We start from the raw sequence: 19,915 nt of genomic DNA on the forward strand, positions 1-19,915 counted from the left end.
AAACATTCAAACAACTGCATCTTGAAGCAGCCATTTCTTTTTCAAACAACAGAAAGAAGAATATATTAAAGAAGGTAATGCATAAAATATTCTGCTAAAGAATAATTGTAAAGTTTGCCTGAAAATGTTTCTACACAGAATTAAATGATGTTTGTGTTGAACTTGCAAAGCAACCTCACCAGCGGTTGAAACAGACTCACCTAAGAGAACAGATATGTTTTTGGAAGCTGAGAGATTTCACAATTGGTGATATCACTTTGTGGGTTTTAGCACGTAAGCAATAAAGGCATGATGGGATAGGCTTGTATGACAAAGTACACTTCATATTGACTAGTAGTCATTTGCGCGGAATTTGTTTCTCCTGTTTCATTTGTTTCTTTTGTGTCTTTCATTTCTTCAGGAGCACGAAACAGGAAAGCCTCTTCCTCAATGGAAATCTACTCAACTCGAAAGCAAGTAGGAATGGCTACCAGCTCCCGGCCTGCTTTTCGGCATCACAGAGTAAGACACGCTCATCTGCAGGCCCTGGTGGTGTTGTTGCTCCTGCACAACACACACACACACACACTACTTGAAAAAATAGTGCATGTGTGGCGTGCAGGCCCAGAATACCCATGCCTGCCAAAGCCAGCAGCTGAACACCTCTTACTCTAGAGTATGAAGTGCTTGGCAGGCTGCAGGCCCTGACAGGCACAGGCGCTTCTGTATGCCACACACACACACACTCTTTCCAAGGAGAGTGCATGTGTATTGTGCAGGAGTGCCCACACCTGCCAGGACCTGCAGCCAGCCACACACTTCATACTCTAGAGTAGAAATAGCAGGTAAAAAGCCTTCTTAAAGGCACAACCCTACTGACTAGCCTTTAGTGAAGTGTGACATAAAAGTAAGAGACTTATGCAGCTTTCCCTTGTGGTGACTAACTAAAAGCAAGAGAAGGTCCTTTTTGGTAGCCCATGCTCTGTAGTTTACATAGCTACACCTTTGTTTAGAATAATAACTGTACTGATTCTTGTGTAGAACAAGTAGTTTTGGTCACTCTGTAAATTACAATTAGTTTAAATGTAAAGCAAGTTAGGCAATAGCTTGATATACCACTACTTTAGGAGCACCTGTCTCAGGTATGTACAGTGGGCCCTTGGTTCCATGACCCCTTCTGGATACTGATTTTCAAGTCCTCTTATATACAGTGGCATAGTAAAATGGTGCGTCTTATATAAAATGGCAAAACCAAGATTTGCTTTTTGGATTGTAAAAATATATTTTCAAGCTGTGACTGGTGGAATCTGTAGATGAAGAACCTGTGGATAAAGGGGGCCAAACGTAAATGCTGCTTGTCTCTTTGAAAGCTATAAGGAGAAATAGATGAATTTACTGACTTGACAGTAAGGGGTATTCCTCTGCTCTGTTTTGTGTCCAAGTTGCAGGCACATTGGAAGGGACAGAAATGAAGATGACCTTTAAAAAAAACTTAAAAGTATAATAATTACTTTTATCTTTATTTATATGCTACTTTTCCCCCAAAAGAGGGACTTTTTTCGTGTCAGGAGCAACCGGAGTTGCTTCTGGAGTGAGAGAATTGGCCGTCTCCAAGGACGTTGCCCAGGGGACGCCCGGATGTTTTTGATGTTTTACCATCTTTGTCGGAGGCTTCTCTCATGTCCCCGCATGGAGCTGAAAGAGGGAGCTCATCCGCGCTCTCCCCAGGTGGGATTCAAACCTGGCAGCTTTCAGGTCAGCAACCCAACCTTCAAGTCATGAGGCTTTTATCCCCTAGGCCACCGGAGGGACTAAGGATTGGTAAAAATATCAGCGACAACAGAGAAATGCTCTTCATGCTAACTGGGAATCTCAAGGCTGAATCTCATTGTTATCTCAAATCAATTTTGGAGATAACAGTGGAGCGCCTTTCATTCTGTTCACCTTTTCGGTGATCGGAAATAACTAGGGGACCTCTGCTGTACTGCTCCACATGTGTGATTTTTACAACCTTGCTTTAATACACGTGTAATATGGAGTGAGGCTGATGAATTTATTTATTTGCAGTATTTATATTCCGTCCTTCTCACCTTGAAGGGGACTTAGGGCGGATCACAGAACACATATAAGGCAAACATTCAATGCCTTTATACACAGACAGGACAGACAACAGTACAAATAGAGGTATATAGGTATTTCACATATTCGGCATCCTAGAGGTTGTGCTCAATTCCGGCCACAGGGGGTGCTGTTGCTCCATCTGCCATGTCAAAGAGCCCTGTTCACAGACTTCCTCCTTTTCGGATCTCCGGCATTTTTTGGTATTTCCTATGGTGCCATTAAAATACCTGGAGCCTCCGGTGGCCTTAGGGGATAAAAGCCTCATGACTTGAAGGTTGGGTGGCTGACCTGAAGGCTGCCAGGTTCGAATCCACCCGGGGAGAGTGCGGATGAGCTCCCTCTATCAGCTCCAGCTCCATGTGGGGACATGAGAGAAGCCTCCCACAAGGATGGTAAAACATCAAAACATCTGGGCATCCCCTGGGCAACGTCCTTGCAGACGGCCAATTCTCTCACTCCAGAAGCAACCCCGGTTGCTCCTGACATGATTTTTTTTTTTAAAATACCTCCCTGCTTAAGTGGTACCTATTTATCTACTCACAGCTGTTTTCGATCTGCTAGGTGGGTAGTGAGTTGGGCTTAAGGTTGGGTGCTCACCTTTCAATTCAACATTTCAATTGGCAAGATTTATTGCAGCTGGTGGTTAACCAGCTGAGCTAAGTCACCAGGTGAGGAGTGTTTGGACATGGAGCTGCCCCTTTGCTCACCATCTAGTCTACCAAGCTGGTCCTGGAGGTAGAGGATATTGTCCAGTTCTTGATATCAGCCCTGTCCTCTATTATTGTTCTGGATGATTAAATTAATATTATCTCCCATGATGGTCCTTCCATCCATCCAGATATTCCTGCATGTGTCACCCCCCTTGATTAGTGACTTGTCTAAGCTTAACTTCAAAAATAAGGAATGAAAAATGAATGCTTCTTGTTATTAAAAACAAAAAGTAATTGACAAACTAAAGGGTTGCTGCTCTCTCCCTTCCCGACTGCTTCCCCAAAGGAATGTTGCCAAAGCTGAGCAGCATAATAACTCATATAAGCACATCAGGCTTTCTCGTGCAATGGGATGATTCACTCCAGCAAAAACCTTCAGGAAAAAAGCCTGTCAGATTGTAGTAAAACAAGAGTGCAAAAACCATACAATATTGTCACAGCAATAGAAAAATAATTTTATTAACAACTAGTATACATAAAGAAGGGTAATGAGTCTTTATTTGATAGCCAGCTGAAGAGAGATAAGAATAGCAGAAATATTTTCCTTGATTTGGGGCCTAAAATGGCAGTACCTTCTTTTAATTAAAGGCAACATTTCAATAATCTTAGAATTGGGCTAGGAAAAGCATGATCATATAGATCAGTGCTTCCCAAACTTTGGTCCTCCATCTGTTTAGGATTTCAACTCCCAAAAGCCTCAGCCAACCTTCTGAAATTCTGGATACTGAAGTCCAAAGCACCTGGAAGATCAAAGTTTGGAAAACACCGCTATAACCCAGTGGTCTTCCAGATGTTTGAGACTTCAATTCTGCGAAACCCTGATCATTGGCCAAGGAAACTGAAGCTTTTGGAAATTGAAGACAAAAACATCTAGTAGACTAGTTTGGGAGTCACTGCTCTAGGTGTTCAATTGAAACTCTCAGCAGCTCTAGACTACTGCTTCTTAAATTGTGGATCTTGCTCATTGCTGGGGTGGCAAAAAATGGCAATGGTACAAGTTTTCAGAATGGCATCAAGTGGCTGTTTTATATATTTACACACCTTTGTTGTGCAGTGTTTCTGTTGTACTTCAGAAAAAGAAAAATCAGCCTGTTTAACAAACCTTGTAAATACTTATTTTGTATCAGTAAATGTTTGATTTTTACACCTGTTTTATATAACTTGTATACTTGGGGTCACATAAAAAATTCTTGGGCCCAAAGGGGTCACGGGTGGAAAGTTTTAAAAAGCCCTGCTTTAGACAATGAATAATGATGAAGAATGGTCGGAGGTACAGTCCAACAATATCTGGATAATTGCATGTTGTCAATTTCTGCTCCAAGGAATATTAAAAGTGCTGCTCATTAATTACTTTCAAAATCATCAAAATAACTGGATTTGGACAGAGACAACAATAATTATTGTCATGTTCTGCTTATGGGTTTACTTGAATAGCTAATCATTGTAATGTTGTAATCATCATTCCCACTGCCCTTTTTAATGTCTAAGTTGTATACAAATGAAAAACAATGTAAATGATTAAAGAGCACATAAAGGTAAAGGTTTTCCCTGACGTTAAATCCAGTCGTGTCCGACTCTGGGGGTTGGTGCTCATCTCCATTTCTAAGCCGAAGAGCCGGCGTTGTCCGTGGACACCTCCAAGGTCATGTGGCCGGCATGACTGCATGGAGCGCCGTTACCTTCCCGCCGGAGCGGTACCTATTGATCTACTCACTTTGGCATGTTTTCGAACTGCTAGGTTGGCAGAAGCTGGAGCTAACAGCGGCCGCTCCCGCCGCTCCCGGGGTTTGAACTTGGGACCTTTCAGTCTGCAAGTTCAGCAGCTCAGCGCTTTAACGCACTTCGCCACTGGGGCTCTACAATTCCAGGAACAAAACTAAGATAAACAAGAAAGGAGAGTCTAACTAAACATTAAAAAGAATGTATAGATGGTATAAAGGGAACAAACTCCCTCAAGAAATGGAAAATTCTCCTTCATTTGAGGTTTGTAGATAGAGGTAGATGGCCATCTTTGGAGGTACTTCAATGGTGGGCTGGATTAAGTGCTTCAAAAAACGCCTGCAACTTCTGGAGGTTACTACAATATATAACAGATATTGCCTCCCAAAAGTAAAGCGACTGGGATTGAAAAAACTCACTTCCGGTTCACTGCCAGATAATAGTGAACAAAAAATAAAATATCTCTGGTTGACAATGAATGAATGACAATGACTGTTCCATCAATCCATCTGCTAAAATATCTCTTTTAATTTTTGTTTTTTTAGCTTAGCAAAATCTTCCCTTTACATGTCTAGGGATATCACATTGTTATTTCTGACCTGAAATTCCCACCGAACATAAATTACGTACTGAATAAACTGTTGAACAGAAAAACAAATTCTAATTTGCATTTGTGATTGGATTTTGGCCTCTGAAATCACATTAGTAAGTCTGCTTTAGAAAAATGAAACCTAAGTGAGAGAATGCTTTGCTCAACTTGTGTTGATAAGTTATTTTTACCAAAGTGCGTCACTCAAGGCTCTAACAATCTGATTGATTTTAAAGGAACAGAAATCCCCTTTTCCGTGATAAGACCAAGTTGACTATGATCTGGTTTATACCATTTCCAAGGTCAACAATAAATTGACTGGATTTTTGCTTGCCACTACTCTTCATTCAAAGATTCTTCCTCTTAGAATCAGTCCACCCCCTTTGCTAATCCACTTTTGGGTGCAGCTCACAGGACTCCTCAAAGTTCAAGCAACAAGAGAGATTGTGAACATGGGATTTTGCTCCCGGAGTGGATCCTAACAAAAAGGCAGACATTTAGCCGTTGACTGTAGATGGGAGTAAAGGTTCATAGTTCATCTTCTGAAGGCAACACCTGGTGAAAAATTTATATCTCAACTACTAGAAGAAGGACGTTGAGGGTTTAAGTCTGCCTCTTCTCCATTATTTGGAACAGGATGTACTTCAGGCTCTGCCATTCCAGAAACCTTTGTGCTTTCGTCTGGGGAAGAACAGTCAACTGGAGCCTGTCCAGGGACGGATGACACCTGGGAGCGAATACCTAATGGGAAGCACAATTTGGTAGAGTAAATAAAATACATATATTTACCCACAAACTTATCACATTAGGCTGAGGATTCACCGCACATCGTGGTGAATCCATGGGGGCATGGAGAACCCAGCACTCCATGCCCCTCATTGTGTGATTTGCCCAGACCGCCATCCCATGGGGGGGAAGCATTGCCACCCGACTTTCCCCATTGTTTCTAAGGCAATATGGGAAGCCTTCTGTGTTGCTGAGCCTGAACGGAGGTTGGTGTGCATCATGGGAAGGGCTCTGTGGTAGGGTTGTGCATTCGGGGTAAACTCTGACCCGTTTCGTGTCCCAGCTTTTGGTGGGGGCCCTGATCTGTTTTTTGGGAGCCTTCTGAAATCGGAAGGGCAGATATCCGTTTTCCGTCTCCGGTGCCGAAAAATCAATTTTCTATCAGCCCATTATTGGGGGGAGGGCTCCCCTTCCCGGCACACACTTTAAGGAAGTTTCTTCTTATCTGCTGTTTCTACTCTAGACGTGCTTGGCTGTAGGCACTCGCAGGTGCGGGCGCTCCTGCACACTACACACGCACTCTCTTTGAAATGATTAGAGAGATGGGCCGAAACTAACAAAATGAAGTTCAACAGGGACAGATGCAAGATACTTCACTTCGGCAGAAAAAATGGAAATCAAAGATACAGAATGGGGGACGACTGGCTAGACAGCAGTACATTTGAAAAAGATCTTGGAGTCCTAGTGGACAACAAGTTAAACATGAGCCAGCAATGTGATGCAGCTGCTAAGAAAGCCAACGGGATTTTGGCCTGCATCAATAGGGGTATAGCGTCTAGATCCAGGAAAGTCATGCTCCCCCTCTATTCTGCCTTGGTCAGACCACACCTGGAATACTGTGTCCAATTCTGGGCACCGCAGTTGAAGGGAGATGTTGATAAGCTGGAATGTATTCAGAGGAGGGTAACTAAAATGATCAAAGATCTGGAGAACAAGCCCTATGAGGAGAGGCTTAAAGAACTGGGCATGTTTAGCCTGCAGAAGAGAAGGCTAAGAGGAGGCATGATAACCATGTACAAATATGTAAGGGGAAATCATAGGGAGGAGGGAGCAAGCTTGTTTTCTGCTGCCCTGCAGACTAGGACGCGGAACAATGGCTTCAAACTAGAGGAAAGGAGATTCCACCTCAACATCAGGAAGAACTTCCTCACTGTGAGAGCTGTTCGGCAGTGGAACTCTCTCCTCCGGACTGTGGTGGAGGCTCCTTCTTTGGAGGCTTTTAAACAGAGGCTGGATGGCCATATGTCGGGGGTGCTTTAAATGCGATTTCCTGCTTCTTGGCAGGGGGTTGGACTGGATGGCCCATGGGGTCTCTTCCAACTCTACTATTCTATGATTCTATGATTCCCTATGTGGTGTGCAGGCCCAGTACATTGGGCCTGCATGCCACACACACCCTCTATTTTCAATGAGAGTGTGTGTGTGGCATGCAAAAGGGCCTGTGCCTGGCAGGGCCTGCAGCCGAACGCCTCTTACTCTGTGAGTAAGGCAAGGAGCTGGTACCTGCTCTTGCTTGCTTTAATTTCGAACTGATTTCCATAGTGGGAGGGGTTTTCTTGTTCCGTGCTTCTGAAGAAATGAAAGACACGAAGGAAATGGGATAAACGAATTCCGCGCTTAACTCTACTCTGTGGTGAAAGGGGAGAAGTGGCGTAGGACGGGTACATCAGCCAGTCTGATGAGGTCACCAGACTCATATGCAAAAGTGAACCTGGAGTATCACTTTGAAAATTATGACATTAGCAGCTGGCAGGTCTGGTTAAAGTCATGTTGCTGCCTGAAGTAAATAACAAAATGCACTATACAGCTGATTCTTACTGCAGTGCTTGCAATAGGATAACCTCCTTCCAGTTGCACCTAGGGACAGCTTAGGTGGCACTGGGCAGAACTTATGGTGGATACAATGCTTTATTGTTCTGTCTCCTCTCCTCTCTCAGATCTACTACCTGAGCCACCTCATTTAGCGGAAACAGTTGGTCTTGGCATCTGCGGCCCTAATCCAAAGATCACTATAATGTGAAGAGGTGGCTTGCAATTTCCAAGAATCTTTGGGTGCTTTATCTGCTAGAAAGGTAGCCCGTTTTAAAACTAATTATCTTCTCCGTTCTGGGGAAGAGTAGCCCCTGGTTTCAGTCTCTCATGTTTGAAAGTTCTTACATGGGGTGATGTTCTTCCTTCTATATGGCATTTCAGTGTAATTCTGTAGTCAGACTGAGATGAACAGAGTCTCCTTCAGAACAGATAACCTGAAAACCATGCTGTAAAACTATCCACTCAATTATATGGCTATTCAGACAGTGCCAGAAGGCGAGAAACACAAGAGCTGTAAAGGAAATTATCTCTTCCTGCTACCCATTATCTTACCTTGTTAATATTCTACTAGAAAACCTTTTTTTTAACCTAGTGGAATGCTATAGTTGGCTACTGCCTAGGAACAGGCTGAAACCAGATCCTTCAGACAAAGGGAGATTTTAACATTTCTTTTTAAATCCCAGTTGTCAGTGAAACTGCTCGTGTTGTTAAACTCTTCTAGAATTTCTGGTGAAGGATCAAAAGCTATAATTTCCAAAAAGGCAACTGGTGTTTGCAGCGGCAGAAGAAAAGAATATCACAGCACCATATGTCAAAACGAAGAAAAAGATTAGTGTTTATGATAGGGACACTTGTCCTGCTTAGTTTCTGGGACAAAGGAAGTGAAAGTCTCTCTCTAAACTACTTTCAACTGTCTAAAAATTATTGGGTGACTTAGTCATTCTTAGAACAGATCATTGAAACCAATGGGACTTCAGTCTCCTTAATTCCAGTGAATCTGCTCTCAGTCTGAGTAAATATACTTTATCTAGGGAAAACCTATTCAAAAGATCATATGGCTGCCATCTTCAGTTGTTTGTCAGATAGATGATTTAGCCATTCTTCCCTCTATTGCTCCAGAAAGTAAGGCATGAGCCAGTGGTTAAATATTATGAGGTTGAGAACCACTGTGGTGGGGGAACATTTCCTGCATTATTAGTTGTGGGCCGGACTAGGTTACTGGCAATCCTATGACCCTGAGTAAAACTACTACGGATAAATCCTCTGACTTACTCATCTGGAATTATGTAGAAATAATCATGCTACTTTAAGAAAAATCACCAGCACTGAAAACTGGTAGTATCTGGTTTGGGCAGAAGTGAATCATACAGTCCTTGAATCCTCAGCATACAGAAAAGGAAAGATAAAAATCACACAGAGAAACAACCACACACACACACCCTGGACATGTGAAAGGACTTCTTTTTATGATAGATAAAATTGTAGTGTGGTATTTTCTTTATAGATAATAAATGGAGATAGATTGTGAGCACGAGGTAAGACGAAATTCAGCCGAAGGAACTCTGGAATAAATGTGTAACTCTATTTCTTTTTTTACTTAATGGCATTTCATTTTTGTAGCCGTGTTAAATACTTACGAAGCAGACGCTGAAAACACTGCATAACAAATGCAACCAAAGCGAAGGCCAAGAAGGAGCCCAGGAAATAAATCTGCAATGAATTCAGGGAACCAGTATTAGTTAAATGTAAATAATGTGAGGCATTTACTCAAAGGACAGTGGGGTCATACGCACCAGGCTAGAATGCCAAACACTGCAGAAAATCCTCAGGTGAAAATAAAGCAAGGCAAACGTGCAGGGGCTGATTGATTCTTGGTTGCTAAGACTGCAACACCTACCGACAATGGTAAAGAGATTGTTACACAAAAGTATATATATTTCAACATTGTATCATGCTCCAAGTCGACCAAGTGAGGGGCAGTATTAATTGGGGTTTTAGGGGCAGGGAGAAAATATAATTCCCCAAATGTAAGGTGCCATAAATACTTCACCACCTATTTTTAAGACCCAGATTAACATGAACAAAAGTTGGCTTACCTTTCATAAAGCTGTTGACGAAGGGCCGTATTACTGGTGTGGAGAGACCTGCAGATTTCTAAATGATCTAAAATGTCACTTGGGATGGAGTAACCTTCTTCAAGTAGGGTGGCCAAATTGTAGAATCCCTGTAATAGATACATTGTTTAATTAAAATTAATAAATGTTTCAACAAAAAAATGATCACCTCCAGATTTAGACCAGAAATGGAAATGATGTATTTTTCCAAATGCTGTTGGATTAATTGCTTCCATCAGTCCTAGCCATCTTAGCCAATGGTGTTGAGAGTTGTATTCGAGCAACATCCAAAGTCCCACATTCGCTCTGAATTATATTTACTTGTAAATGTGGAGACATAAATGCCTCTGTAATATTTCTGATGACTACATATCCATTGGGGCCAATGTGGCCTAGCCAGTTAAACTGTTGAGCTGCAGAACTTGCTGACCAAAAGGTCAGTGGTTTGAATCTGTGGAGCGGGGTGAGCTCCCATTGTTAGCTCCAGCTTTTGCCAGCCTAGCAGTTCAAAAACATGCAAATGTTAGTATTTATTTATTTGCTATATTTATATCCTGCCATCTCTCGTTCTGAAGGGGACTCAGAGTGGCTTACAAGTTATATGTACATACAATATATTATATCATTAGCATAGCACAATAGGTACCGCTCAGGCGGGAAGGCAACGGCGCTCCATGCAGTCATGCTGGCCACACAACTTAGGAGGTGTTTATGGACAATGCTGGCTCTTTGGCTTAGAAATGGAGATGAACACCACTCCCCAGTGTCAGACTCAACTAGACTTATTGTCAAAGGGAAACCGTTACCTGTTACATATCCATACTTAAAGAGCTGAGAGACTGTACTGTCTCCAGCATGTTTGTATTTGTCTCTGATGTCCAATATTCCCACCCCAGAGACTTAGCATTACTTTTCTATTGTTTTAAGGCAGGGGAAAAAACTGTTACTATCTTGATTAAAACATGCCAGAGCTCCCAGTCCAACAGTTGGCATGGCCTAGCCAGGCGTGTAACCAGAACTTGCGGAAGGAGTTACAATGGGGACTTTTATTTTTGTTTCATGTACAAGAGCCCCAAAAGGAGGTAAATCTAAATCTCAAAAGTGAATGGTATGGGGCAGAATTATTTGCTCTGTGGGTAGAAGCTGCAAATCTTGGCCCTGTCTCCACGTAGCCATGACATTATTGGACAACTTGGATCTGTAAAACATTCATGATTTACAGCACAGATCAGTTATTATAGAGCAAACAATTTACACAGCTACATAAATTAACAAATCAGGTTACAATGGAATGTTGTTAAATTCAGTAATGATAAAAAGTTCATGAACCCTAATTTTTTAAAATCGTATCAGAAGCGACTTGAGAACGTACTGGCTTCTGGTATGAGAGAATTGGCCGTCTACAGAGACGTTGCCCAGGGGACACCCAGATGTATTACCATTCTGCTGGGAGGCTTCTCTCATGTCCTCGCAAGCTAGAGTTGACAAATGGAAGCTCATCGTCGCTCGCAGATTCAAACCGGCAACCTTAAGGTCAGCAACCCAACCTTCAGGTCAACAGTTCAGCCAGCATAAGGGTTTAACCCATTGTGCCACCACGGCGCCTAATGATAATTGTGTAAATTCTATAGTTTACCATGATAGCATCAAAAGAAGGCTTATTCTGAATATTGAATAAGGTTTAAATTAAGCTCTTCTGTTTCTTGTGCATTAAAACGATGTGTATATTAGGCAAACAATTACATAAAATATCTAAATGAGTGCCAATGTAAGCAAACTTCTGGTTGCCTCAACTCAGTAAAAATCAATGAGGCCTGGTAACACTCAATGAAAGAATGTAGTCTCAGAGTATATGGGAAAATGACTACAGGTAGCCCAATGCATCTTGGCTCAGCTCTCTCTGAAAGCTGACAAAAGAAATGGGACAATAATCTATATATATAAAAGGGTAATGAAATTTCGGCCTAGGACAAAACAACAAAACTACACATCCCAGAAACACTAAACTTGGCAGCATAACCCCTCATCCATGCCTCTACGTTCATACAACAAAAAGAAAAGAAAAATAAAGTCCTAATTAGAGGGAGAGGAATAATTGTTTTTATCCAATTGCTGCCAGTTAAAAGGCTAAGCTCCGCCCACTTGGTCTCCTAGCAACCCACTCAACCCAGGGGACAGGCAGAGTTAGGCCTCACTTAGGCCTCTTCCCCACTGCCTATAAAATACAGATTATCATATTTGAACTGGATTATATGGCAGTGTAGACTCAAGGCCCTTCCACACAGCTATATCACCCATTTATAATCTTATATTATTATGCTTTGAACTGGATTATCTTGACTCCACACTACCATATAATCCACCAAGCTAGATAACTGAAAAAAGCACTGTGCAGAAACTTAAGTTCTGAAGCATGATATCCTCATCCCCTAAAGAGTCATTTTCTTTTGGGGATATTATTTTGCCATGCTCAAGAATTCTAGGGAGCCCTCGATGGCGCATCAGGTTAAACCGCTGAGCTGCTGAACTTGCTGACTGAAAGACTGGCAGTTCGAATCTGGGGAGCAGGGTGAGCTCCCGCTGTTAGCCCCAGCTTCTGCTAATCTAGCAGTTCGAAAACATGCAAACAGATCAATAGGTACTGCTCCGGCGGGAAGGTAACTGCACTCCATGCAGTCATGCCAGCCACATGATCTTGGAAATGTCTACAGACAACGCCAATTAATGGAGATGAGCACCAACCCCCAGAGTCGGACACGACTAGACTTAATGTTTACCTACCTTTACAAGGCTTCTGGGAAAAGTAGTAGCAATAAATAGCTTTCCTAAGCATTATTGGGGACCTGAAGCTTCACAGAATCTGCTTCTCAAGAAGGCAACAAGACAGCTTCTAGAACGCAGGTGGATCATGACTGGAGAAAGGCTTACAGTTTTTTTCTTTCATACTATAGTCCTTAACTACTTCATACAGACATACAGACACAGGGGGACTAGCCAGTTGTTAAAGAAAAACACAGCAACTATTACACTACTACAATCATGTTGATCATAACTCCCATGAAGGAGAGGAAAACCTGTGCCCGTGTGAAGTTGTACTAAAGATGAACAAGGAACCACTGGTGTGAGAAGTTACTAGATAGATACTAGATAGACAAGCCTCTAAACAGCAATTAGTGTTAACCATGAATTATCCCAGTATAGCACTATTCACCACCTCTGTTGTTGATGTTGTTATGTGCCTTCAAGTCATTTCTGACCTAGGGAGACTCTAAGGCAGTGGTTCTCAACCTGTGGGTCTCCAGATGTTTTTGGCCTTCAACTCCCAGAAACAGCTGGTAAACTGGCTGGGATTTCTGGGAGTTGTAGGCCAAAAACATCTGGGGATCCCAGGTTGAGAACCACTGCTCTAAGGTGAACCTATCACAGGATTTTCTTGGCAAGATTTGCTCAAAGGTGGTTTCCTCAGAGGCCGTAACTTGCCCAAGGTTCCCCAGTGGGGTTCCATGGACAAGTGAGGGTTTGAACACCAGTCTCCAGAGTTATAGTGCAATGCTCCAATTATTACACTGTGCTGACTCTCTCGCAAACTTCTATGAGACACTAACATAGAAACATTAGAAATGACAACTATGGATAATTATCCATCCTCAGCTCTTTTTTTAGTACTGATATAACAGAGACTTGCTGGAGCAGTGGTTCTTAACCTGGGGTCCCCAAAGGTTTTTGGCCTTCAACTCCCAGAAATCCTAACAGCTGGTAAACTAGCTGAGATTTCTGGGAGTTGTAGGCCAAAAACATCTGGGGACCCCAGGTTGAGAACCACAGTGCTAGAGTTTAGAGGAGAGTAAGACAACTAACCTCATTGATGATTAAATGGTTTGAATCCTGATTAACATTCTGTGAGTGCATCCAATGCTGTATTGTGGCATACAATGAGAGGCAAGATCCACTAATGCCTTAGCCCTGTTGATCCTTAAGGACATCAGCATAGAGGCCTTTACATGATTCAGTCATACGTTCCCAGGCTTTATGCAGTCCACTTCATTTAGACCCCACTTACCTGGGCATCTCCATTTAATGCAGCTTGGGAATACATCTGTATTGACATATCCAGATCTCTGGACTGATTCTGATATCCATAGTAGTAGAAGTCTCCTACTTTTAAGTAAGCTATAAAAAGAAGCAAAGATTAACATTCAGTTCTTTTCATATTCAATAGACAATCCCTTTCATACTCAACTCAGATTATGAAACCAAATCTAGCAATTACCAATCTGATTGTTTACCGTTTTTTGCCAAGTACTAGATTATTCAAAAACAATGCTGACAGGGAATCATTTTACATTATCAAAGAGCAGACATGCAGATTTACCTTTAACCCATGTGCATACATACCAAAGGTGGGAGCATTGCTTTGAAAAACTGAGAAATTGTAATATCTCCAAACACAATCAGTAGCCAAATATGTTTTTGCCAGATTCTGGAGAGAGTGAGAAAAAGGATGGCTTAGTGTGCTTTACAGACAAACTGTTGAATGATTTGAAGTGATAAAAGGATTCACCTGTACCAGCCTGCCCTGACTTTTGAGGTCAGCAAAATAGACCAGGCGCATATATAATAATAATAATATATAAATAATAATAATAATAATAATAATAATAATAATAATAATAATAATAATAATAACAACAACAACAACTTTATTCTTATACTCCACCCCATTTTCCCGAAGGGTCTCGGGGCAGCCTACATGGGGCCAAGCCCGGACACAACAATATAAAAGCAAAAGCAAAACAATAAAAACAGATCAATCAGCAATAAAACATCAACAACGATAAAAACAGTCATAAAAAGTCACTATAAGTGATTCGGATGTTAGGCATAAGGGGACAGGTCTGCTTGGTGGGAGCTTTGTCCTCTGGGGTTCTTCAAGTCCTTCTTTGCAGACTTTTAGGAAAATGTTGAACATCTACTTGTTTCCATTGACCTTTTCTTACTCATAAATTTGATTTTGGATTTTATATGCCTGGCCTGTGGAATGGGCAGGTTTCATACTCGAAGAGAGCTTTAAAAATATAATGTAAATAAAGTAAACCAAGCTCTGAAGAGATTTACTTACTGCTTGCTCCTCACAAAGGTGTGCCAGATTTGTTTGTGAAACTTCAATCCCAGTCTCTGCAGCAAATATGTAATACAGCAGAGCTTCATGCCTAAAATTGGAAAACAGTAGATCCAGAAAAAAGTAAGAAAAGCCAGAAGCCACTGTTGGTAAATGTGGTCAGGTTTTAGTTTGAACTTCAGAAGAGCTATCCAAGACACTACTGATTTTTAGGATAGAATTCAGCACTTTGGACAACTCCTTTCAACTTTTGACCAAAACCAGGAAAGGATTCACAGCTTCACTATGAGAGCCTTTCATATGTCTCAGTGAGATGATTGGTAATATGTGTCCCTGGAAATTATCTTGAATATCAGCACAGATTTCCCCTGATATAGACCACCACAGAAGGCACAATCCTTTCAGGGCATAATCTTCACTCAAATGCGTCAAGAATGAAATCTGTTCAGGGGTCCATAGTGTAGACTCTCCCAAAAACCCTTCAGAATAATTTCCAGGACATGGGAATTCCTGGAAAGATGTCCCTGTAGAAAGGAGTTCATAAAGTTGTAAAGTAAGAAAATACTGCTATGAATAACTACAATACTAGGGGCAAAAATAGACAACACAACAGCAGAGCCAAACAGAGGTTGTGAAGAATACTTGTTGTGTGGAAAGAATTATAGTACATGATGGTTTGGGGAGAAACAACAACTGTATACTTTCCTCTCCCACTGCCTCAAAAGTCATTTTCAATCAGTGGATATTATACTTTACTCTTGTTCCTTTGCTCACATGAAAATATACTGAATTGTAGTCATTCCAGGAGGGAAAGCAGGACTAGAATAAGGACTCAGCTCTCTTTTTATATGGTCTTACTCGATCCTATCCCTGTCCAAAATTCATTTGATTGAGGTATCATGTCTAGTTAGGCTTAAGAGGCTGGTGTTTGGAGAAAGGACTATCATTTAAGGTACAGATGGTGTTACATGTATCACTATGTCAATCTTTTAAAAATGGTAAACAGCAGCACAGCACAGTTGGAAAATAAGTGCATTAAAATAAGACATTTTCTCATGCGCTAAATTCTGCAACTCCTTACCAAGTTGCTCTTAGTCCAAGAATGGAAGCTTCCAGTAGGAGTTTTCTTTGACACCAATTAGTTTATGGATTTTAGTTCTCAGGGCTCCATGAGAAAGAAAAACCAAATCTCCAAAGCAATAGCTACACCTACTGGTCAGATCCTAAACAGAAGATCTGTTATTGCTCAGCTCTACTAATTACAGTATTTTGTAATTTTTTTCGTGTCAGGAGCGACTTGAGAAACAGCAAGTCGCTTCTGGTATAAAAGAATTTGCCGTCTGCAAGGACACTGCCTAGGGGACGCCCAGATGTTTGATGTTTTTACCATCCTTGTGGGAGGTTTCTCTCATGTCCCCGCATGGGGAGCTGGAGCTGAGAAAGGAAACTCACCCACTCTCCCCAGATTCGAACCGCCGACCTGTCAGTCAGCAGTCCTGCCGGCACAAGGGTTTAACCCATTGTGCCACTGGAGGTTCCACTTTTGTAATGTTTTCAAATGACATTTGTTCCTGCACAGCTGCCATTTGCCACACTTTACAGTAAATGTTTTCATCAGCTATCCAAGGTGTTTGCTAAATTTTAAGCAAGCTTGGAGAGACCTGATAAACAGCAATGTCACTGGGGTTACTGCCACCCAGTGCGGTAAACTTGTTGTGTCATCTCCATGAACTTCTTTCCCTGCAGACCACAATGCAGTAGCTAAGATACTTGTAAATTTGATAAAATCAATGACTAAAAAAATTCAGCATCAATGAAAACAAACGTATCTGCTTGGAAGCCACATGACTTCAAGCATAATTGCAACTGGGTGATAATGACAGTTCAGACTGGTGGGAATGCACACAAGAAGTGTTTTTAGTTTTATACTCTTAAGTATATTGATACAGATCATGTAAGCTAGACTTACAAAAAGATTTCTGTGGTTATATCTAGCTGCAGGGGTCTATTTTATAAAGAAACAATGGTTTGGGGAAAGAGACATTTTGGTTTGATGGTGTCACCTGGTGCCATCTGCACCGCCTGCATCCTTCTAGTGATGGCACTGTTGATAAACATCTACTTTGATCTGAATTCCTAGGTCAATCTATTGTAAATTTCATTGTCTGTTTGTGGGTGTGGAGAGGGGTGGTGGTGGTGGTGGTGGTTGAGAGATGATAATTATTTTTAAATGTATTTAAAGTTTTTATAAATAAAACAACAAAATACTGGCTGATGTTATATCTCTTGGCACTAACATAGTTAACAACTGAATTCATTCTTCTAATTCAAAGGCCACACCACGCCATAAAGTATAGAACTTTTTGTTGGATGTTGTAGATGTAAATAAATAGAAGCTTTACCACGGCTTCTGAACCTGCAGTGTAGTAACATGCCACTCAGGTTTGTGAAATAAGTAACAGTAACTTTAGTTCAGTTCAATAGGTCAAACAGAGCAACAATATATACAGTAGTCTCTTTGACTTCTTACAGAGAACAGAGGGAATAAACAATCCTTTTAAAACAACCTTTAAATATGCCTCATTGCCTTAAAAATGATCAGGCTTCAGAGAGTTGGCAGCCATTAATTCCCTAGCTGTTACCTCTTCGCTCTCTGAGGTAAAAGTGCCTGCTCAAACTGTTTCTCTCAGCAGCAAGTCAGAGACAGTAGCCAATCAGAATGTTGGCTCCTAGCATGCTTAGCCAATCAGCTGCTGACACATATTTTTCCAGTCAACTCATTACATCATGATGACTTTTACAAGTCCCCACACTTTTATTTTATGATTCCTTTCTTTTACTCTCATCTGACAAGCGGGAGGCAGTAGGAAAGCTCACATTTAGTAACTGTTCTTAGAATGAACTGCATCATAAAGATTTAAAATAAAAACCAAAAAAAAACAGGAGCACCAAACTTACCAGGATAAATCTAGATAAGCATTGAGTGCTTTTCGGATGACATGACCTAAATAGCCATTCTTTTCTGCCACAAATTTTGCCCAACTGTAAATGAAAACCATAGCATTAAAATTAAAACATTGCACACACACACACCCTGCACACCTATATAGGAGCACATTAGAGGATGTCCTTTCCAGCATGCTGTGCTCTCACCTGCTCTACACTTTAACTCAAGGGTAGGGATCATGTCCCGTTATGGCCCCTGAGAAACCCGCATGGTCCTTTTTCTGAAAGGAATACCTCACTGGGAATTATGTTTTTGGAATTTACTGGGAACATGGTTCTCCTACCCACCCAGCTGACATCTTTATTTTGGTCCAGACTTACATTTTAAAGAAAAAAGACCCAACCATCTGGTCATGTCTGGTTTTTTTTCTAACAAATTACAGATAAGGGCTGCAATTTGGTAGCACAAAGGGCCATCTATGGTTGCCCACCCCTGCTGTGCCTTACCACCTATTTTGCAAGCGTTCACACTCAAGAAATAAGGGGTGAATATCTCAGTATGAAAGGAGAGGAAATGTATGAGCACGGGACATCGTGGAGGAGATGTCATTCAAGTTATAAAAGATAAAGGTAAAAGTTTTCCCCTGAAATTAAGTCTAGCCGTGTCCGACTCTGGGGGTTGGTGCTCATCTGCATTTTTAAGCCAAAGAGCCGGCGTTATCCATAGACACCTCCATGGTTATGTGGCCGGCATGACTGCATGGAGCGCCGTTACCTTCCCAGCAGAGCGGTACCTATTGATCTACTCACATTTGCATGTTTTCAAACTGCTAGGTTGGGAAACATTCAAGTTATATTCTTTGCATAATAATCTCCTCCACATACAGTAGAGTCTCACTTATCCAACATAAACGGGCCGGCAGAATGTTGGATAAGCGAATATGTTGGATAATAAGGAGGGATTAAGGAAAAAGCCTATTAAACATCAAATTAGATTATGATTTTACAAATTAAGCACCAAAACATCATGTTATACAACAAATTTGACAGAAAAAGTAGTTCAATATGCAGTAATGCTATGTAGTAATTACTGTATTTACAAATTTAGCACCAAAATATCATGATGTATTGAAAACATTGACTACAAAAATGCGTTGGATAATCCAGAACATTGGATAAGTGAGACTCTACTCTCTCTATATATATCTATATATCTATATCTATATCTATATCTATATATATTATTGCTCAGAGCTTTTCACTTTACTTACACTACTGCCTTCTCAGGGTCTCTGGGAAAGCGAGCCAAATTTCCTGAAATATAATACTGAGAGCATCGCAATGTTCCTTCCATGTGACCTCCTTCTGCTGCTTTATAGAAATAGTCAGCAGCCACAGTCTGTTTAAAATAATGGTAGAAATGTATATATTTTTTCTTGCTTATTTTTTTTTACTATTTTAATAACGTTTTGTCAGTTAATAATGACAAAACGACATATCCAAGCACTAGAGCCAAAGTTTTTTTTTACTAGAATTATCACAACTAATACAATTATAATTGAATAGTAACAACTGAAATGAACAGGGCAGCATTATACATGTTAGAAGTCACGTACGAAAATATCATCAACAGTAAGATATATTCTTTTGTGACAGGTGTTCAGAATGTTGATTTGCTTAAAGGTGGAAACCAGGAACAGAGAACCAAAAGTGGATTTTTCTGCATGATAAATTTTGGTTAAACAGATTATGCAGTAAAAAGCCTACAAAAGTCACTTCAATGAGATGTGAATGGATGTATTCACTACACAGTTATTGCTCCTTCATACCAGCTTCAGTTGTCTGAAATGTTATGTTTGGGCATAATACATTTTTCATTATTGGATTACTGTATAGCAAAAGGGATTGACATGGGACTCCACACTGGCTTCTCCCTTTCTCCTGCTTAGTAGGTTGCCAAACTTTGGTCCTCTAACTATTTTGGACTTCAACTCCCAAACAGTTGAGAATTCTGGGAGCG

The 19,915-nt window shown here is 41.1% G+C and overlaps 1 protein-coding gene across 2 annotated transcripts in view; it reads right to left on the minus strand.

Moving 5' to 3' along the window:
• Positions 1 to 5,037: 5,037 nt before the first annotated feature.
• The window catches only part of sel1l3 (SEL1L family member 3), a 45,647-nt gene continuing 30,769 nt past the window's right edge, over positions 5,038 to 19,915 (minus strand). For both annotated transcript variants that reach the window (XM_008118824.3, XM_008118823.3), the window contains exons 16-24: positions 19,167 to 19,294; positions 17,908 to 17,991; positions 14,950 to 15,040; positions 14,226 to 14,310; positions 13,891 to 14,000; positions 9,813 to 9,940; positions 9,510 to 9,609; positions 9,354 to 9,426; positions 5,038 to 5,859 (exon numbers count right to left, since the gene is read on the minus strand). In XM_008118824.3, coding sequence (XP_008117031.2) covers positions 5,693 to 5,859; positions 9,354 to 9,426; positions 9,510 to 9,609; positions 9,813 to 9,940; positions 13,891 to 14,000; positions 14,226 to 14,310; positions 14,950 to 15,040; positions 17,908 to 17,991; positions 19,167 to 19,294 — 966 coding nt within the window. In that variant the 3' untranslated portion in view covers positions 5,038 to 5,692. The remainder of the gene's footprint in view (positions 5,860 to 9,353; positions 9,427 to 9,509; positions 9,610 to 9,812; positions 9,941 to 13,890; positions 14,001 to 14,225; positions 14,311 to 14,949; positions 15,041 to 17,907; positions 17,992 to 19,166; positions 19,295 to 19,915) is intronic.

Source organism: Anolis carolinensis, chromosome 5, assembly GCF_035594765.1.
Source record: "Anolis carolinensis isolate JA03-04 chromosome 5, rAnoCar3.1.pri, whole genome shotgun sequence".
Classification (NCBI taxonomy): Eukaryota; Metazoa; Chordata; class Lepidosauria; order Squamata; family Dactyloidae; genus Anolis; species Anolis carolinensis.